The sequence below is a fragment of the Pholis gunnellus genome (assembly GCF_910591455.1).
Source record: "Pholis gunnellus genome assembly, chromosome: 7".
Taxonomy (NCBI): Eukaryota; Metazoa; Chordata; class Actinopteri; order Perciformes; family Pholidae; genus Pholis; species Pholis gunnellus.
The window spans coordinates 13550988-13572323 of NC_136533.1; the positions used below are offsets into that span (position 1 = coordinate 13550988).

At 43.2% G+C, this 21336-nt stretch overlaps 3 protein-coding genes across 3 annotated transcripts; 2 read left to right on the top strand and 1 right to left on the bottom strand.

Annotated features, from left to right (window-relative positions):
* The first annotated feature begins 447 nt into the window (after positions 1-447).
* On the top strand, positions 448-6481 carry wash1 (WAS protein family homolog 1). The gene is given in 12 exon segments (XM_079162972.1): positions 448-551; positions 1030-1170; positions 2342-2453; positions 2594-2740; positions 3762-3898; positions 3990-4125; positions 4248-4443; positions 4533-4659; positions 4661-4710; positions 4937-5095; positions 5566-5637; positions 5732-6481. Coding segments are annotated over 12 exon segments (1425 nt in total). The 5' UTR covers positions 448-543; the 3' UTR covers positions 5872-6481.
* On the bottom strand, positions 6475-13867 carry ddx11 (DEAD/H (Asp-Glu-Ala-Asp/His) box helicase 11). The gene is made up of 27 exons (XM_079163645.1): positions 13730-13867; positions 13420-13626; positions 13232-13318; positions 13014-13150; positions 12865-12922; positions 12671-12778; positions 12029-12116; positions 11596-11798; positions 11322-11396; positions 11028-11105; positions 10898-10944; positions 10666-10745; positions 10523-10564; positions 10374-10441; positions 10231-10269; positions 9991-10129; positions 9410-9541; positions 9209-9321; positions 9050-9122; positions 8366-8469; positions 8116-8265; positions 7959-8027; positions 7751-7851; positions 7576-7660; positions 7415-7490; positions 7165-7319; positions 6475-7066 (listed from the first exon to the last, which is right to left on the bottom strand). Exons 1-27 carry the CDS (start codon positions 13856-13858, stop codon positions 7034-7036), a joined length of 2676 nt encoding a protein of 891 aa, XP_079019771.1. The 5' UTR covers positions 13859-13867; the 3' UTR covers positions 6475-7033.
* An 861-nt stretch (positions 13868-14728) lies between these two features.
* Positions 14729-20748, top strand: fkbp4 (FKBP prolyl isomerase 4). The gene is made up of 11 exons (XM_079163255.1): positions 14729-15208; positions 15765-15909; positions 15991-16133; positions 16277-16397; positions 17476-17632; positions 17913-18003; positions 18116-18199; positions 18305-18490; positions 18663-18806; positions 19293-19388; positions 19538-20748. Exons 1-11 carry the CDS (start codon positions 15110-15112, stop codon positions 19637-19639), a joined length of 1368 nt encoding a protein of 455 aa, XP_079019381.1. The 5' UTR covers positions 14729-15109; the 3' UTR covers positions 19640-20748.
* Positions 20749-21336: the final 588 nt, after the last annotated feature.

A 21336-nucleotide genomic window follows, 5' to 3' on the forward strand; every position in this document is an offset into this window, starting at 1 on the left:
CAAGTAAACTAAAAAAACAAGTTCATATATATTACGTACCAACAGTCTTTTGATTTCACAGAAAGCATATTGGGCTTGGGATCATCCTCAACTGACGGTATTTCCATTAATAGCCTTTCCATAATTTTTCACATCATAAATTTCTGTTGTAACTTTTTATACATGCATGACATAAGGCCACTTCCACAATTTAAACTCTGTAACCTGTGTCTCAACCATAAAGATGCATTTAGATAAGAATATCATAAGTTTACAAGTTTTATTATTTTATGCTTTTATTGAAAAGTGTAGTACTGTAGACAATACTACCACTAATACTAATACTATTACTACTACTAGTACTATTAATCCGAAATTCCGAATTCAGACATTTCTGAGTGAACTTGAAGGCAACACTCTAACCTCGCTGTGGTCACATGTCACATGTATGCGGAAGTACAGAACCGTTGTTTCGCTGCCTGTTTGCTAATCAGTAGGCTCGGATGCTAGCACAGATAGCCTTGTTCATTGTTTTCTGTAACCGTTAACAAGTAAACAACACCCATGGTCATGTAAGACATACATTTTCACGCGACTGCATGTTTCTTAGTCTATCGTATACCTAATTGAATCTGAACTGTTCGGTTAAAGGCTCATGGCGATTATTTCTTTAGCATGGACAGGCTTTCTGTTGACTGTCAATCTATTAGTCAACTACATTATAACGTATGACGCTAGATTATGTATTGTAAACACTAATAGTGCGGGTTTATTTGACCATAAACAGCTACAGGGACCAACTTTAGCCAATTAAAAAAAAATCTACATACGTTTGTGTATTCCAGCATTGTCACGTGAGAGTCAGATGAGGTCGAGGAGTGTGGGTTAGCTCAGGATACTGGGTCTAAATAACGTTATGACAGTGTGACAGATCTAACAACAAGCACCGCTGTGAACGTTTGAATTATTATTGGAATGGTCAACTCAAGAGCTTGACTGTGACACACTCGGCCTTGTTCTTGATTATTTCTCGTGTGTTGCTGTGTATAGGATGACCGAGAAGCACTGCCTGGAGGGCCAGGTGTACTCCGTGCCTCTCATCCAGTCAGACCTGAGGAGAGAGGAGGCTGTCCATCAGATAGCAGACGCATTGCTCTACTTGGAGACCATCTCTACGGATATTTTCAGAAGGCAAGGCCACACACAAACACGCAGAAGACTTATACCCTCACCCCAAGGACTGTATATACGAAGCCTAACCATAACCACGACCAGACTAATCCTAACCCTTACTTTTAAAGTCTTCACCCTGCGATGTAATGTTTTACATTATGGGGACGTGCATTTTGTTAACGTCATGTTAACATGATATGTATCTTGTTTAAGTAGTGCAAAAACGATTTTCTGATTAATTAATTTGTCACTCATAAGGAAATTAGACATATAATCAGTTCTAGTGATACCAGTTGAATATTTGGGTAAATTAGAACATATTTTACTGTTCAGATCTTCACAAATATTGATTAGTTTTGCCCGCATTGCTCTGCTTGTAAGGTAATTTCTAATAGACTATTATTTTTGACATTTTACTGAAATGAAATACATAAATAACAAAAGAATATAATAATTGAGAGATGAACTGATGATTGAATGAATAGTGGAGTTATAACTATTATAACAATCATATTTTTTATACATCTTTTTTAGATTCATTCTTTCATTTCGTAGTTAAGTAAAGTAAAACAATGCCAGAAGGTACTGCAGCGTGAGTATCGACACTACCAGGGAGTAACAAACGAAGCCAAGTCAACAAAAAACTACGATCAAAAAGGTTGTTGATATCAAAGCATCTGTTCCAAGTTTTAATTGACATAAAGTAACGTCATAGTTAATGGATTGCACAGTCAGATTCATATTCTCAGCCACATGTTTTACCACAGCACCTGTTTCAGAACAGCTGGTCCTGTCTGGCACCCTGAAAGTAGAGGAAGCGTCTCCTGTAACTACGTGAAACGAGCGACATTTCATTTATTTACAGAATTGTTTTGCCAACAAAAGCTTTTGATAGATGATGTGTTAGTAATTATATGATTGATATGAAATGATTGATCGAGTTCACAAACAGCTGTGTAATACTTGCCCGTCATCTTTATTAATTAATTCAGCAACGTGTTACGCTCTCCTCTAGATTGAATTGTGTTGTATGGTCTTAGAAGTATCTTCCTCTGTGTATGTCCATATTCATGCTGGTGTGTGTGTGTGTGTGTGTGTGTGTGTGTGTGTGTGTGTGTGTGTGTGTGTGTGTGTGTGTGTGTGTGTGTGTGTGTGTGTGTGTGTGTGTGTGTGTGTGTGTTGCTTCCAGGGTGTCTGACAGTGTAGAGAGGAACCGCCGCCAGCTGCAGAGCGTTACTGACCGGATCAGACTAGCTCAGGCCCGCGTCGACAAGATCAAAGGCAGTAAGAAGGCCACCAAGGTAACACAGCACCTCCAATTTGGCAGGCAGCTTTTACACCTCTGATACACAATAAGGTGACAAGATCATTGAAAGCAATAATTAGCCCAGTGTCTGCCAGTTGTATCAGCACTTTTCTGTGTGTATGTGTGTGTGTGTAGGTTTTCTCCAGTGCGAAGTACCCGGCTCCAGATCGACTTCAGGACTACACGTCTATTTTTACTGAGGCTACAGACCCCTCCTCACAAAATCGCCCCCGACGAAGGATACAGAATAAACTTCGCCCCTTTGATGAGAAGGCCTTGCAGGTGAGATAAGTTAAGAGAGCCAGTGTTTCACAAAGTGTTCCATGCCTTGAAGCCCATGAGCCATAGTGCTGTAACTAGTGGTAGGGCCTCTTTATACAGCTGACACTGCTAACAATGTGGGTTCAAAAAAGGGCTAAATAGAGGCATGGGTAATTTCCATTTCCATGGCTTTTATCTTATTGCTGAGAATTACGATGCAGCTCTCACTCCTGTCAGACGAGGACAGGAGTGCTTGGAGCTGAAGTCTCGACTCCTCCATATTTATGTAGACTGTAGGGGAAACCTCCCATGACCCCCTCAGTAGTTATGATATCTTGCTCCTCCAGAATCCATGGTCTTCTAAAAAGTTGATAGATATTTGTTTTTAATAAATCGGCGTCATCACCTCTTTCTGCCAGTCCATAGACTCTGTTTCCAGTGTCCACTGTCACTATGGCATCCACAGTGACGTACAGTAGGTGTGAAGCATTAGCTGTTATTATTATTATTAGCTGTCATGACAGCTCCTCGTGTTTTGCTCCACAGGTGATGCTTGTTTAGGAGGTCGAAAAGGAGGCGAAAACAACATAAACATGTAGAAAAGTGAAATGTGTGATAGTGTTTTCCTGAGTGGTTTTGTGTCCATCTGTGTGTGTGTGTGTGTGTGTGTGTGTGTGTGTGTGTGTGTGTGTGTGCACAGCTCAGCACAGGCTCCTGCATTATTTATTGTGAACACCACAGTTCTTCCATTACCATTTTAGGAAGCTTTACAAAAAAACCAGCATATTTTCTGCTGCGTCTGCTTGGTCTTAGGATCTGTGTGTGTTTTGTCAGAGGAGGGATAACAGGGAGAAATGAAAACACTACTACTTTATTTCTCTGGTGCAGAAATGCATTATTCAACATCCCCAGAAGCAATGTCCCGTGCATGCATCTGCATGCAGGAGCACTTTGGTGGCATTTTGTGATTTGTGTTATTCAAGATTCAGTTGACATTTTACAGATCTGCCTTTCACTCTATGTCTGTATGTCTTCCTTTCAGGAGAAATTGATATATTTTCCAGTATGTGTGAGCAAGAAGAAGAAGTCTGAGGATGAGACGCAGGAGGGGCTCGGCAGTCTGCCACGCAACATCTCATCTGTCAGCTCACTGTTGCTCTTTAACACTACAGAGAACCTGTGAGTCCACACGCACACACACACACAGACAGACAGAGATGCTAACTGTAAACACACATTATCTAAATCTCTTCTTTGTGTGCTTTTGAAGATATAAGAAGTATGTGCTCCTTGATCCTCTGGCGGGAGCAGTGACGAAAACACACACCACGCTGGAGACGGAAAAAGAAGAGAAGCCGTTTGATGCACCGTTGTCCATCACGAAGCGGGAACAACTGGATAGACAGGTACCTCAAACGCCCCTCTCCAACCAAAACACATTGTTCATTTGACTACTTTATATGAAGGATTGGTAATGATGCATGAATGCAACGTTCTGTCTCTGATCTGATCTTTTCCTCTCGAACAGACGGCAGAGTCTTACTTCTATGTGCCAGACCTCGGTCAGGTGCCCGAGATAGATGTGCCGTCCTACCTGCCGGACCTCCCAGGCATCGCAGACGACCTCTCCTACAGCGCAGACCTCGGACCCGGCTTTGCCCCATCAGGACCCACACACAACATCCCGGATCTGCCCTCTTTCACTGAGGAGAGCGATGCACATGGTATACACACACACACACACACACACACAATCTAGGCTAATACTGTGTTTGAAAAGCTGATGTAGACTTTTCATCTCTTTCTCTTTCAGGATCTCGGCTCCAACCTAATGTTCCACCTCCTCCACCACCTCCCCCTCCTCCTCCTCCTCCTGAGCCTGCCCTCGCTGCTGCCGTTCCTGCAGGAGCCCCCCCTCCTCCTCCCCCTCCTCCTCCCCCCCCCTCCTCCTGCTGACACACCCACAAAAGTCTCTCGAGCGCCGAGCTCAGGTTTGTCGCATGCGCGCAACTCGAATCTTGTTCTGGCTACACACTAGACTTGTAGACCTAAAAGGAATACGATCGAGCTTGACAGTGTATTAAAGCGGTGAAACTCTGCCACTTCTTCACACACACACACTGAGAAACCCTATTCACTCTCTTGCATTGTTGTTATTGACAGTAATGGGGTTAAAAGAATACCCTGCCACCCCCTGACTGTGTCCTCTGTTTGCAGGCCCTGTGTCTGCTGCTCCCACCGCGGCGGTTGTGCCGTCAGACGGCCGCGCCAATCTCCTGGAGTCCATCCGCAACGCTGGAGGCATCGGCAAGGCCAAGCTACGCGACGTTAAAGACCGCAAGATGGAGAAGAAAAAACAGAAGGAGCAAGAGCAAGGTGTCCAATCGCATACATGTGGCTCATGTTTTATTAACTGTAACACAATGAGCTTTAAGGACGAGGAAAAGAAAGACGTGCAATCAAAGCACAGCATTCACCCATGAGTTCATACAATGTGTTACACTGCATGGCAGTGTGTGAGCATTTGTGTATACATCTCATGTAGTTATCACAGTCCATGTCTTTGTGAGCTTCACTTAACAACTGGCAACATGGTTATAGTTGTATTTTAAATTGTCTTAAGCTTATAAATATCAGACAGCATATCTTTTGCTTTCATTTCCAGTTGGCTGGCCAACATTTCATATTTATACCGATTAACTAGATAACACGTCTTGCTGTAATTATGTGCTCCACTCTGAAGCACTGGGGAATGATTGAAACCATTTCACTGCTCCAATTACGAATTAGAAAATAATACTACTGATGGTGTGATTATGTAGTAACTGCCCGTCTTTGTCTCACAGCAGTGGGAGCAGCAGCTAGTGGTGGAGACTTTATGTCTGATCTCTTCAACAAACTCTCCATGCGAAGAAAAGGTGTGGATCCTTTTTATGTCAAGTGAGATTGAATACACGGGTGCACGTGGTTGGAACTGCATACAGTAAATAATATGTCCTGTTCCATCTGTAGGCATATCTGGTAAAGGTCCATCCGGTGGGGAGTCGGAAACTCCAGCTGGTACCGGCGGTGCATTTGCCAGGATGTCGGATGTCATCCCACCACTTCCTGCTCCGCATGCGACGACAGACGATGACGACTGGGAAGCATAACACGATGGACAATGAACACTTAAAGGGCCAGTGTGTAGAATTTCTAGCGTGCTCCTAGCGTTGAGGTTGCAGATCTATCTGAAAATCCTCTGGTGGGCCATGCGTGTATGAGAGCTACAGTGGCCAAGCAGGGACATGTGAATGGCCTCAGCTAGAGCCAGTGTTTGGTTTGTCCATTCTGGGCTACTGTAGGAAGCACATAGCGGAGTGAAGAGGATGGAGATATAAATGGCTCTTTCTAAGGTAACGAAACGGTTACTTTCAAATGATTAAACAACAGTGAAGGCATAATGTTAGACACTGGTCCTTTAAAGCACTGATAATGAAAGCATTCAATAGTTTTGCATAATATTGTGTAGAAAGGACATGTTCCTCTTATCACTTAACAATATTATAAAAATTCTCTTACTAACAAAAACTTTCAGTGTAAAATGGCCAATAATTGGCTTCATAATGATAAGTGCATTGATTTTGTCTAACCAGTTTAACAAACATCACTAAAACTCCCAATAATAATAAAACAGTTTATTGATAATCATATTCATTGTAAAATTGTAATTGTAAAAATGTTCTTAAATTAAACAAGCAAGTGTTATAAGAACATCCTCTGAAACCATTTTACTAACATCTCTTATAAAGTCATTTTACATAACACTTAACATTAAATGCTTGAAATATTTAACATTCTTCAAGAGTAAATCAGTCAATGCCGTGTCTCATATCTGTAGAGTAGCTGCTTCAGTAATTCATCTCAACATAAAATAACCGACATGTTCCAGACTCGACTCGAAGACATTGCAGGACTGATACACCCGAGTCAATCTGATAACTGGCCTCTGGCCTCTGTCTGCAGTGTGACTTCACTTCTCTTCACCAGAGATGTTAGCAAGCCAAAGCAGAACACAAGAACTGAACCGTAACAAACACCAACGATGGTGCACTGAAAACAGACAAACTGAACTTCAGCCAAGAGCACTCGCAGGTCTGACAAAATGTAAACCCAAATAAAAGGGCTGAGGCAGTCTTAGAGATAAGTATTACAGATATAGATTTATAATAGAACACATACATTTTGTATTAAATTTGCAAATGGCCGCTGTTGCGCTGGCGTTTCCTCGAAGTTCTTCCCAACCTCGGTCAGTTGAGCACAGTGTGAGTGACACTACACTTGCTTCTGCTTCTTCTCCAGGAAGAACTAGGACAGAAGAGTATCCAGACAACATATGAATACGTTTTAGTCACGACGCCGCCGTTCGTTTTGAGCGTGGAGTCATGAGCGTGTTTGCTTCTCACCTTCCGTAAGGCAGCAAAGGCAGGGCCAAAAGTCGCGTGTGTGCTCGTGCGACTTTTGATCCACGTTGGGAGCTTTGAGAGCGTAGCCGGTCGAGAGTAGCGCCGGTCACACAACACAATGGAGGAATAGTCGCCACGGTGGCGGATAGCTCTTCCTTCGTGGCAGATGAAGTCAAAACACATATGAATGCCGATCATCTCACCAGCTAATCAGAAGTTATTGTTGATTGCATGAATATTGCATCGTTACCTATGGATTGATTGACAGCCTTCATGCAGAGGTTCTCTATGAGTGCTTGTCCGGGGCTCCTCCCTCCACTGTGAGGCTAAAAAGAAAAAAACACACTCTTGTGAGCTTGTACTTGTTTTTGGCAGGTTTGTGGACACAGTCGAGACGATTAGGACAGTTACCAGGTGTTTGTCCAGATAGGACATCTTTTCCTGCAGCTCTGGGGATTTGATGTTGGGATACGGCATTCCCACCATCACCACGCACCTGTCATCACATGCACACAGGAAAGAGCATTTAGTACCACGCGCTTTCACGCAGCATGCAACCGCCAGCTGTCTCACCGACAACACGCACCTGCCCAGGTCATCGGAGAAGTTGATGCCCTCGCTCATCTTTCCTCCGACGACAGAGAACAGCAACGCTCCTGTGAGCCCGCCAGCATCCGCAGCACACCTCTGACGAAAGGAAAAGAGACGCTCGTGTAACACTCGTAGAGGCAAACGCTCTCGACGAACCGATTATCTATATGTTGGTGATGATGTTTGAGGCAGTGACGGTTCACCTGGATACAGCGGGAGAAGTCGCTCAGCACCTGCTCAACCTGGTTGGCTTTCTTTGGCTCCTGGAAGATCTGAGAGAGTAATGAGATCACTTTAACAATGATTCCCTTAAAACGGCATGCCACCACTGAGCTAAGGCGGTCGTCTCGGGTGAAGTACCTTCTTCTTGTTGGCCAGACGAGTCAGAACGCCGCTGGCCTCCCAGTGGGAAACGACGCGCCTCGAGTACTCGTAAGAGGGGAAGAAGCACACGACCCCGCCGGGGACCACGTTACAGATGTTGGAGAGAATGCGCCCCGTCTCGTCCATCTGTCAACAGGCACAGATTTGCAGTGTGCTTGTGTAAACAACGCAGCTATTTTCAACGATATTAAAGCAACAACTTAATAAAATAGTGTGTGTGTGTTACCATGCGTGGAGAGTCTCTGTTTTGGAAAGTAAAATCCAGCTCCTGACCGGAGGGACCGCTGCACAAGACGAGGGGAAGAATGTTCTCGGGAGGAATTACATGACCTACAGACAAAGTGAATGTAATACAACAACACAAACATATTCTATTATTTTACATGATCAAATAAAAACAATATTCTATGTACAATACAACTCTGACAGCAAATAACAGTTGTATGCAACATAACTAGGACTTAAGACGTTCCACATCTTGTGAGTTTGAGGACAAAGTGTAGTGTTGTTCATGTGGCTTAGGATACAACATTCTTCCTAAAATACAACCTGTGCCATGACGGGCAGCAAATGTTAACTTCCACTGATACTAATACAGGGTTAGTGTTTGTGTACAGTGGATAGACGATGCATGGTTTAGGTCACAAGATGGCATCATTGTTATCTCTTCTTGGGTCAGTTTTCTTATAATCTGTCAACTCCGTCACTCAAACTCTTAGCCAATGTGCATGCATGACCAATAACAAAATTAGCACTCGTATTAAAAAAAAAAAAACGGTTGTCATTTGAGTTTTTGTCAGGCATTGCATTATTCGTAAAACAATCCCCACGGCAGAAATACTGAGAGAACGTGCATCCTAAAAGAGAAACTGCACAAAGTGCGGCGCTGTTTTGAAATTGGGCCACTCACCACAGGAAAACTCTGTGATGCGCTCCTCTCCCACTCCGGCAGAAAACAGTAACTCTTGTTTGAAGTCTGAAACCTAGATATCACATCTTTCAGAATGATAAAAAAAAAACGTACACAGCGAAGGCTTGGTTTATTTTTAGGGGATTCAAAATGACTTACAGGCTGCATGGTTCCTCCTGCGATGACGACTGCTCTGCACTGCTTCAGCACTTGGGCAAAGTGGACGGCTGGATTCAACAGCAGGAACTTGACACTGCTCTCTGACAAAGTACCTGGACATGAAACAGCGAGTGTATTTTTATTATAACACTTTGATTTCATTACTATCCTTTATTTGGAGGTGTTTTCTTCAAATGGTACCTTGTCTGTGCACCAATACTCTGCCATCAGTGTTGCTGTTGGTGAGAGCCATGAAGAAAACCTCCACTTGCATCATGGGAGATGCAGACAGTACTTTCTCTGCCTCTGACCCCTGCTGGTCTGCTGAGGAAACTGCACACATGGGAGCAGGTGGGAGTAGATAAATCATGGAGGAATGCTACATGGCTCAGTGTCTGTTGAGTGTGGATGTGAGGGATAAAACCACATCTGCACACGCAGCTTCACCAAAAACACTCACTTGCATCTTCTTTTTAGCAACATGCTAGTTTACCCAGTTTGAGAACAACATACGTGATATCTGTTCTCCTGCACGTGCATTTTACAAACGAAGGAAATGTGAGACATTTTCATGGTAGTAGTTTACTGCCTGCAAAAGTGCTTAGTCAGTGTAAAGTTGTAAAATGACTATTTAGAGGAAAGTGAATTTCTCCCAATTTAGTTCTGTGACAGCCAATGTTTCCAGGAATTAAGATCATAGCTGATTATGATCTACAACCGTAATGCCATATGTCTGCAATGATGACGTTCATCACGGGCGACGTAAAACTCATCCCTCTGACCTGGTGAATTGATCTGGTTGCTCTGCAGCGTTTGAAGGTAGCGGTTTAGGCCCTCTGTGCGTCGGTTCTCCTTGTTGGAGCTGCTCTGGGCCTGCAGACTCACACCCGATCCTGCGTACTTCTCCACAAAGCCTCCTAGCTGCAGAGAGAAGACACGTGTTGGATTCATTTGATTTTACAGTGGATCTGTCAATATTTATGAGGCAGAAACGAATAAATACATATATGTCGAAAACTTACTTTTCTGCTAATCAGGCTCTTTTCAAAGTATCTCTGTAACTGAAGGGAGGGACATTGAAGGATTCAGAGTTTGCCGTTTGAATATCGCGTTTAAGAGCCATGTTTTAGATTTTTTTTAACAGCATTAGAACACTTTCAGCTACCTTAAACAGGTTGATATTGTCGATCTGAGCCTTGAAGAGGAAGTTGTTGATGGTGTTCAGTTCAGTTCCTAAAAGATAAAGAAACATGACCGGTTGGCAATGTATTCTTAAATGTGTATTGTGTGTTTACGTGCGTCTTATTTACTAACCCGTTTGTGTCGTCTGGCTCTGCGGATTCTGCCCCACCTTACCTGCATGGATCACATCATTTACGTCATCATTTTGAAATGCCTAGCAATTCTCCCACCTACCCTTGTTGCAGACCGGCAGTCATCAAAAATCTAAAACTCACCTCCCAGCACCCGGACAAGCCCCTCAATCACAAACAGAATCTGTTTGATGTACATCAGGTTCTTTGCCTTCAGTCTGCTCCTGGTGTTGTCGAAACATAAACATCAAGAATCAGGAGGTCGTATGTACTTTTGTCCTTCGATGTCCTCCGACAACCGCTCATCCGAACCGCGCTATATTACAATGCTGAATTGGTGGGCGAGTGCATTTTTTGAGTCTGTGTGCAAACTTACTTATAGCGGTCGGCATACTGGGTGAGCTGCGAGTGGGCACGGCAAAGCTATGGAAGATTCACAAATCAGTATCATGCGGAGAACATTTAGAATTACAAGACAAGTACATGAGATGTATGATGGTGTTAACCTGCGCTCCAGTGAGTTCTGCGCTGTGTATACTGGAAAGTGTGTCGCTAAGATTGTGAGCTTCATCTATGATCACCACCTGTAAAAGAATATATATAGATATATATATATATATATATATATATATATATATATATAAAAACATTTATGCTTTCAGTAATATGATTGATACTAATCCAGGTATGGCAGAATTATCAGGAACACAAACCGTCTCAAACACCTCATAATCATCGTGTGTTAGTTTAGTTATTGCTGTGTTAAACTACTTATGAAATGTTGTGTTTTTACATCCTACCTGTCCCTTCAGCTGGATCCCTGCTGCCTTCCTCGTGGCTTCATGAAGCAACATCTGATAGGGCAACACCACCAACTATGCAGCCCAGATAAACACACACACACACACAGATTAACACAAAAACTTCAATCTGCTTACCAGAAGTTCATGCATAAATAAATAATGCTTTCAAGAAATTTAGGAGCAAGCTAGAGCGATGTTAGCAGCACAGCAAGCAGCTGATCTCCAATGTGATGAGACATGGATGAACTGAGTAGGAAGAGGACAGTGTTACCTGTGCAGGGGGAACCGCTAGGCGTGTGGCGTAGTAGGGACACGAATGTGTCTCTCTGCCCAGCTTCAGCATCTGCTCAATATCGTGGACCGTCCCCAGAACGTCGTCCCTCATCTGCTGCAGTGCTGAAGCTTTCTTATAGGGACACACACTCTTTGCTGGGCCTCGCTTACGCTTTGCACCCTCGTCATGCTGCGGCTTCTCTACAAAAGTGGCAGAACGGGCAGCAGTGTAAGCAAAACAAGTCTGTCTTATTTTTTATGTTTTAGGACAGCTCTTGGGTTACGGATGCGTTCTCTAACGGCATTTCTGTTTCTGATTTGTGGCATGTTTTGTGCTGTTGTTTGACTGTAACTCATTGTTATTGCTGTCTCTCTTGCACCAGGAAAGTTCGTCAGTAAGTTTTGGAGTTAGTGTGTGAAGGGGCTCTCACCATGTTTGTTTTTCTGCATCTCCACGCAGCGGTCGTTGATGCGCTGGCTGCTGCCCAGGCGGCGCACCTCTTCGTTGATACACAGATTCTGGAAAGTACACAGTTTTATGTTTGCCGGGCAAATTCTGTCAGATGTCAAGATTAACGATCAAGATTAACGATCATGTTTTTAATGACTGAATTCAAGTAATGATTCCTGTTTAATGCAAAGCTTTGTGTGGGATGGATAAGACATGTCAGGTTTTTCAACATCCTGATTTTGATCATTTTAATCAAAGTTCTTAACCATGTAATCACATTTTTGTACTTTTCCTTGAATTGGAAAATACACGTAATGAACGGTATAAATAACTTGAAAAAATTCTAGAATTGGTTTTCTTGGAAACTTCTACGTGGAAACAGAGTCTGTAGCAGACAACACACTCGTAAAGCTTCTCACACACAACTATATCAGTGTTCACAACGGACAAGTTTTAACCAAAATAAACTTAAACGTAACCCGTTCACTGCTGGTCTTGGTGTGTATATGTGTGTGTGTGTGTGTGTGTGTGTGTGTGTGTGTGTGTGTGTGTATGTGTGTGTGTGTGTGTGTGTGTATGTGTGTGTGTGTGTGTGTGTGTGTGTGTGTGTGTGTACACATACCTGCCGTGAGCCCAGTGTGACCAAACTGATGTCCTTGCTGAAGGGGCTCTTCTGAACCTCATGGACAAATTGGGCCAGCTGGGAGTGTGTGCGACTGCAGTAGTAAATCTGAGAACACGCATATGTAATGTGTGACACTCATCCTTACAGTTATTAAAGTTACAATGTGACATTTCTCTCTCTCTCTCACACACCTTAGTAACATGTTCTTCAACCAGCTCGTCGTCTGTGTCATCCTCAGCACCACAAAATCTGAGCACGAGAGCAAACACACCCTGCTGTCATGTCCGTCACAACATTCGATATGATTGGTAGCCATTCAATAATCAGCGGCTGCGCTCACCTGCTCCTGGTCTTTGACTCGTCATCACTCTCATATTCCGCAATGATGAGCTCCTCGTCCTCTTGGTCGCCTTGTGTCTCGGTCTCTTCCTCTTTACTGAGGTGGAGCAATTTGAATGCCTCTTCATCTTCACAGCTCTACAGACGCATACATTAATTATGAAGTTGTAGATTCTTGTGTTACAGTGATTGTAAATGCCACCGTGCAGGACCACTTACTTTTCTCTTCATTGCATACTTAAGTTGAACATTGTTTCTGATCATTTCTAATCGTTCTTCCCTCTTCTTTCTTTTCAATTCTTCTTCCTGACACATAAAAAAAAACATCCGATAATATTCAGGTGAGATGTCGAAGTTCCCAGAGATCCAACGCCAAGGGCACATCTGAAGTTCATTGATAGTCTTACCTTCAACTTTGACACCAAGTCACGCTCTGCCTTTTTCTGAACAAAATCAGTGATCCAGTCCGGCTCTGCTGAGGCGGAGGCCGGAGCAGCAGAAGTGGAAAGAGCTGCCTCTCCTTCATGCAGCAGAGCAGCCGTCTCCAGTCTGCTCTTCTCCTCGTGGTCCCTGAGCCAGCTCAACGCTCCACATATTAGACTCAGAGACTTGCCCTGAGTTGAAGGACATATATGTTTAAAAAAAAAAAAACACAACATCATCAATAAAATCTAACGGCTCTTGCTGTAAATCTCTCTTATATACATGCAAACATACAGTTCCAGTTGGACTTTCAAAGATTCCAACTTTGCCCTGGTCCAGTGCACTGTACAGGGCCTGCATGAACTGCTCCTGGATGTTATAGGGCTGGTAGGGAAAAGGAAATTGGGTCCTGCCATTCTCCATGGTCGTGAACCTCCCTGAGAGATGATATCAGGGTTAACAAAGGAGCCCCTTGATCAACAAAACACACACACACACACACACACACACACACACACACACACACACACACACACACACACACACACACACACAGTGTGCTTAGACTGGCTTGTATATGCTTCACGTCCTGATGGTGATGTTGTGTCTAACATTACAAAGCCAGACATACGCCAAATTCTGCTTTTGGATTGGATTCTGCTCATGTGCAGATCAATCTAACGTTAAAGTCATGACGAAGTAACTCCCGTTTACATAAAGAGCTACGTGTTATGTCAAGCTGCTAATATTATTGGTCGTCACTGCGAGCTTTCAAGTTGCCTTGAAAGGAAATCTGTATTAATAGCTGTCTCGGATTCATGGCTAGCTAACTCATAACCTATCCGCTTATTAGCTGAATTCTTACGGTTGTCATATAATAACTACTTACCTGCAGATATTCCTCAGAAAATAGATTTGACTCTGTGTGGTTACGTTAAACTCGCGGCTATTCAACAACCGCGCCAACAGACAGCAGTGGGGGCGGATTCTGACCAATAGGGAGGAAGATAAACCAAAGAGCGCATGTTTTTATATTTATGCTGTGCTTGCGTGTTCGGTGCTATGTACACGTATGGCCTATATTTGTCCTTTAACGCGGGACTATTTCGTTATTATAGAATATTTTAACTAAGTACACTAGTAATTATCTACGTGAGGGCATACTATATCTCTAAATGCTGCATTTGTTCAGCTCTTTATAAGTGCACCGCCTTTCCGGGAGATGCGTGTGTAGTATTACAAGCGCCACCTACGCGGGTTTAACCCCTAGATCCTCCTAGTGTCTGGAAATTTCTCTGCCCTTTTTTAAGCGCTTGTCAGACGCCACACTGCAAGACAACGTGGACTGGAAGTAACCTAACCGATAGCTCATACTCAATACTACAATCAATATAGATAAAAGGGTGACTGGTGCACGACGACAGCACGGTCTCAGCACAGCTAGCTGGAAGCTGTACCGTGTAGTTTTTACTTCAATAGCACTCACAAGTACGAAAGGCTAGCCAAGAGCTTTACCCAGCGTTAGCTAGCTAGCTAGCAAGCGTTGACGTGATACAGGGTGTCTCCTGCTGCGTCGTTTCAGAAGTATAGTTAGCTTTAGCCGCCACTACTGAAGTCTGTGTTCCTTTTTAAATTGTGGTGCAGGAGTAACCTTAGGAGGGTGATATCTGCTTCATGACGATGACTGCAGAGGAACAGATGAGTGACGGACAACACGCCATCCCAATGGAGGGAGAGGACATCACACTGAAGAAAGACGGGGGTGTTTTTAAGGTAAGTGATTGTGTTTTTAACTCCAGCTAACGTTAGCTGAGTGGTTAGCTGGCTGCTTGTTGGTTACTCATTCAAATGTGCTAACGTTAGCTGTTGTTAGCGAATCTAACGCGTGCGCTGTCAATACACGGCTCATGGGAGCACAATGTTGACAACACGGTAACACTACGTGTCTTGTTTCCTACCATTGGTCTCATAAACGTCAACAACGTGGATAATTAATCAGCCATTTCAACCCTCCTCACTTCTAGAAGTCTCTGGAGCCCTGGAGAGATTCTTAATGCTCAAACTATTCATGCTCATGGGTACATTTGATATTCACACACACACACACACACACACACACGCGCGCAGGGGTTTACAGCTCACGTTCATTCACAAAGGATTTTGGCAGCTTTGCCTAATGCAAAGTACCAGACAGCAGTGTGTGTGCAAATGACACGCATGTGTGGAGCTGGTGTTGTACATCTGTTGCTGTGAGAACAGTTTTTTTTTTTTTTCTTTTAAACTTCTCTTCATCATTATCTTTTGACAAATCATCTTCTTGGTTTTGCAGCTGGTGAAAAGGGAAGGCACGGGCACAGAGCTGCCCATGACCGGCGACAAAGTGTTCGTACACTACGTTGGCACACTTCTGGATGGTTCTCATTTCGACTCGAGCAGAGACAGAGGAGAGAAGTTCTCCTTTGAGTTGGGCAAAGGTTGGTTTCATATCTGACGGAGACGTTCAAGCTGTCGTAGTTGCACGGCGCGTGTTGGTAATCGGTTTTCTTTGTGTTTAGGTCAAGTAATAAAGGCATGGGACATCGGCGTGGCCACCATGAAAGTGGGGGAGTTGTGCCAGCTCATCTGTAAGCCAGAGTATGCTTATGGATCTGCAGGCAGTCCGCCCAAGATCCCCCCCAACACCACGCTTATTTTTGAGGTAAGCGTCAGTGATGTCGGGTAACACCGATTATCCATTTTATACTTTCAACCATACTCCCTGTTTGTTGTTGTTGACGAATTGTACACCATGATAATTTTTATGGGTGTTAAATATTCATTTACACATCTGCACACTTGTAGGTGGAACTGTTTGAATTTCGAGGCGAGGACATAACCGAGGAGGAGGATGGAGGAATCATCCGTCGCATTATCACTAAAGGGCAGGGATACTCCAAGCCTAACGAAGGAGCTTCTGTGGACGGTAACGCATCCAGACGCGGCTATTTCTCAGCTAAAGTTGAAGAAACGAGATGTTACTGTGTGCGATTATAATAGTATAATTTATGTAGTATAGTTTCTAATGATAGAAATGGTAGTCTACGTTCTTTATTAAGCATCAACCAACGCGTCGGACCAAAACTCAGTAAATATATGAGGCTGTATTTGCAAATAGATTTTTAAGCCATGAATTTACTTGCAAACGTCGGGTAGATTAAGATAGGTAGGCTATGGTAGATAATGGTGAGCTGATATAGAAATGCCTGCAAGTTTGCACATTTAAAACGTTATGTTATTTGATGCCCAAATGATAAACTGTAATTTGTCTTCTGAGTATCAAACACTCGCCTGTGTAGGCCTGAAAGGCGGCTGCACAGCGTTTTTTAGTTTCGTCCTCCTGGAGGAGGCTGGAGTCGGCATGAAGTTATATTTATCACAATAACTTTATTTTAAATGAAGGTCCAACACCTTGTAGCATTTGCGTCACTTCTACTCTTCACCTCACAAGCACTGAGGCGGAAGAGCCAATTGTAATGCAGATGTTAACTGTCACGAGTTACAAAAATACGATTAGCACAAACTGCTGAAGTGCCTTAAACTGGACTTCCTGGTTTGTATTTCATCTTCTCCGTCATTCTCTGCGGTACGTTGTAGCAACATGCAGAACAGTGCGTGTACCTGCTGCCAAACCTGACGGGGTCGTATGTGAGGATTGAGACAGATAGTACATAAGTCATGTTTTGGCATAAATCAGTGTTTATAACACATGAGCGTATAGATAGGGACTGAAACATTATTGAAATCTGGCCCCTACTCGAGTCTATTGTAACTGTTTAAATCCAACCTGCTGGTAACTGTTCACAGCATACATCCATATCTGAGTAAGTATAATTTTGCTGTGATATATTTGCGTTAACAAAGCAAAATATTTCGACGGTTTGGAAATTGCATCACTAGTCCTCGGGTGTCACAAACCTCACCACTGTCGGTCTACTGCATGCCAACAAGTCTCATTTGTAGCACAAACCCCCCCTAACCCGAGCATTCTTCCTCCCCTTCAGTAACTGTGGTGGGCTCCTGTGAGGGCCGCGTGTTTGACGAGAGAGAACTGAAGTTTGAGGTCGGAGATGGAGAGGGTCTCGGCTTCCCAGTTGCAGTGGAGAAAGCTATAATGGCGATGGAGCAGGAAGAGGAGGCCTTCTTCAATGTTAAGCCTAAGTATGATCAGATGCACTGTTTGTATGTTTCTCTTTCATCAGATCATTCATGCGTTTATCTTTCAAACTGAATTGTTGTATTGGGCTTGTGTTTAGACTAATGTATAACAAGACTGCAATTTGGCGATTTCACGCTAAAAACAATGAAAGAACTTAAGCTACACAATCGTTCAGTCTACTCTAGACGGTAGCGTGTTTCTTTTGCAATGCTGTTTTGATTTAAACTAATGGATAACGCTGATATGCTTGATAATTAATTGCAAGTGTTTTTTGATTTGTAGATACGGCTTTGGTAATGCAGGCAACGCCAAGTATAACATTCCTGGTGGAGCCACACTGCAATACAAAATCAAGCTGACAGCCTTTGAGAAGGTAAACCGATCTTCTGAACACAACTTGGCTTTAGCTGGTCAGCTACACGTCAGCTGTGTCCAGCAACATTTTCCCCTCTAGGAAGTGATTCGTGTGTTTCGTTTTTCTTTAGGCGAAGGAATCGTGGGAGATGAACACGGTAGAGAAGCTGGAACAGGGCAGCATTGTCAAAGACAAGGGAACCCAGTATTTTAAGGTGAGCAGTAGGGTATTCGCACAGCGCACCGCTGTAAAGATCCTTTTTACGTCGGGACACGTTGTCATGTTGAACTTGATGATGAACTTATTCCATATGCTTCAGGAGGGAAAATACAAGCAGGCATCGGTGCAGTACAAAAGGATCGTGTCGTGGCTGGAACACGAGTCTGGTTTGTCAGCGGACGACGAGAAGAAGGCCAAAGCTTTGCGGTTGGCAGCACATCTGAATTTAGCCATGTGCTTCCTTAAACTACAGGAGCCAAATCAAGTCCTGGAAAACTGTGACAAGGTATTTAATGTCTACTGTTAACACATTTTAACAATTTGTGGACAATTTCTTCAGTAATTAGCAGGTTAAAGACTTGTTGGGTCTTGTTATGTTGAGTATACTACTTAAAAATGTCTTTTTATATGGTACTTTAATACTGCAATATTTCTCTGTACTCTGTTCACAATTGTAGGCTCTGGAGCTGCAGGCATTGAATGAGAAGGCTTTGTTCAGAAGGGGAGAGGCACTGTTTGGTATGAAGGAGTTTGACAAGGCAAGAGATGACTTCCAGCAGGTTGCTCAACTGTATCCTGCCAACAAGGCTGCCAAGAGCCAGGTATAGTGCAGTGTTTCTTAAAGAGGATCCCTTCAAACTAGATTTTCCCATCATGACGAGTTTGTTACAAATAATAATAATAATTTAAAAAAAAAAGACATTCAGGGAGTTAAATGAATGTGTCCTTTTTGAGATTCAAAATGTTGCTTATTGTTTTCGACATGACGTGCGCGGTTCTCAGCAAAGTAAAAATGATCTTTTAGAGTCATTTTGACATCATATAAGAAATATAACACGTTTTACTAAAGTGTCTTTGTTGACCTCTGTAGAATATGTCACAAACCTAAAAAAGGCCTTTTTTTTTTTGCAAATGAGCACACGTTTCTCAACCCTTTTCCTGTGTGAAATTTAAATAGGTCATGTCGAATAGGTCTTAGAAGAGTGATATATTTGGCCGAAGTGCAGTAAAAATCTGAATATTATTTTTATTTTACTGTGCCGTCTCTGAAAATACGGTTGTCTGACCTTCCCATTGTATTCTGCTAGGTGAGCCTTTGTCAGAAACGAATCAAGGAGCAGCACGAGAAGGACAAACGCACCTACGCCAACATGTTCCAGAAATTTGCAGATAGGGATTCAAAGGTGAAGGATTGTGCTTTCTAAAACGGCCACATGGGGGTGTGATAAGCATGCGTTTAGATTTTTCAAAAGGACTGAGGAAAAATCCTGACGTGATTCGTGTTTTTTTTCTCTCTTTCTTTCTTTCTTTCTTTCTTTCTTTTCATGAACAGAAAGGCGCAGAGACTGTGACGGGTGAGGGAAAGGCGAGCGCCGATGATGGGATGGAAGTTGAGAACGGAGAAAAGGAAGTTGCCAGCGAAGCAAAGGCGTAGATAAAGATGTGACTATTACGGTTCATCTGTGCTTCAGACTTTTGTAACTTCAGCCATTTGTGTTTCAGGTGTGACTGTGTGTGTGTGTGTGTGCGTGTGTGCGTGTGTATATGTGTGTGTGTGAGATCGAGCATGTCAATGAGAGCACTGACTTTAGGAGCGTCTCCGATGGCTCCATTTGTCCCCCGGGCTCTTTGTTTTGGCGGCCACCCAAGCTTGGGTGGGGCTTCTCCAGCTGATGGCACCATGGGACGTGGTTTTAATAAATGAATCCTGTGCCACAACAACTCCACCCCTGAAACTTCTCAACCCGCAGCTTTGAACTGCATGTGTTGTCACAGCGCTTTGGGTAGGATAAAAGTGCATCCAAGTGTTAAGTGCAGAATTTCACCCGTCAAGGGCTAGACCATTCACCTTGCACTACCCCCTGTCCTCTACCCTTCATGTATTATGCTATCCATCGAACACTCCTCATGGGCCTACTGATCAATTCCTGGAGTTGGGATGGTCGTGTGCATAGATACGTGTCTGAATGTGAGAGTGACTGAGTCCCAAAGTACGTATGTAGCAGCACTGTGGAGTAATAAGACGTTAACCTGGAATAGTTATCAAACTTTGAGCTTCTTTCTTAATCTAAAGATGGTGCTGCTCTATAACCCCCAGGTTACATGACTGTTTACCTTGACTTTGTACTTTTCTTTTTTCCGGTGTTGTGCTTGTGACTTCTTTGTTCTCAAGATGATGAATACAACCAATGACTTAACTGGAATACATGCATTTTAAAGCAGCTAGAAATAACATGAATTAGCTCTCCTGGACACACTCAAGTAATAAAACAGTTGGTCTTAATTTACTGTAAAAAAAATACATGAATGAACGTGTGCTTGTATCGCCCTAAGGGAATCAGGCTGTTGAAGATGGTACACCAGGATAAGAATATGTGAGCCCTGTTCACCGTCAGTCAACAGCACCTGTAGAGTGGGGTAGAAGCTGAATTAGGGGGCTAGTTTAAAACTGGTCTATGGATTGCGTGTTGAGTTTCTTTGTCTTCTGGAAGGGTCACTGCTTGGTCTGCCCTGACAGAAGGATATAATAAAAAATAGCTACAATTTGATATTGTGTGATATTCTTTTTTCCCCTTGTCCTGTCTTGAAAAAACTGGGAACTTGTCAAATATAATAAGGAATCTGCTGACAGTTGGTATTTCACGGGAGCAATTAATTCAGCCAACTTTTTACACCAATGGTGTAAATATTTGACCCAGTGTGTACCTGCAGCAGTCATGAGGTCAGAGTCTTCTTTTCCAAGGACAGACAGGATCTGATCTGATCCTCCAGCTCTCTCACAGGGACACTGGTGTCAGTTTACGGATGTGCTCTGTCTCCAGTGCGATAACTGCCGAGAACTGTTTCTTTTCTCTAGATGTTGCTGTATTTGAGTTATTGTAGGCTGGATGTTTGCTTTCTTTTGATGCGCCTTTGTTTTGTGACATAAACTAACAACCCAGGTTTACACAGAAAGGGCGGTGTAGGGTTTGCTTACGTGGTGGAATACAGTATATAAGTAAATATCATTATATTCCGTGAGAGTTAACTTGTGTGCCTAATTATTTGATTGCCAAAATGTTTAATGGGAACTACGGCTATTTTCAAATGACTTCTCTTCTCTAGTTTCTGGCTTTGAATGAGAATTGCTCA

What these genes read in the sequence shown, in the direction of transcription:
- fkbp4 (XM_079163255.1), top strand. Translation starts at nt 15,110, where the DNA reads ATGACGATGACTGCAGAGGAACAGATGAGTGACGGACAACACGCCATC. An exon ending in ACACCACGCTTATTTTTGAG is followed by an intron (nt 16,134 to 16,276) that starts GTAAGCGTCAGT and finishes GCACACTTGTAG; the next exon opens with GTGGAACTGTTTGAATTTCG. An exon ending in AGCTGACAGCCTTTGAGAAG is followed by an intron (nt 18,004 to 18,115) that starts GTAAACCGATCT and finishes GTTTTTCTTTAG; the next exon opens with GCGAAGGAATCGTGGGAGAT.
- ddx11 (XM_079163645.1), bottom strand. Translation starts at nt 13,858, where the DNA reads ATGGAGAATGGCAGGACCCAATTTCCTTTTCCCTACCAGCCCTATAAC. An exon ending in AGAGCCTGATTAGCAGAAAA is followed by an intron (nt 10,130 to 10,230) that starts GTAAGTTTTCGA and finishes TTCTCTCTGCAG; the next exon opens with CTAGGAGGCTTTGTGGAGAA. An exon ending in CCTTTGCTGCCTTACGGAAG is followed by an intron (nt 7,067 to 7,164) that starts GTGAGAAGCAAA and finishes CTTCTGTCCTAG; the next exon opens with TTCTTCCTGGAGAAGAAGCA.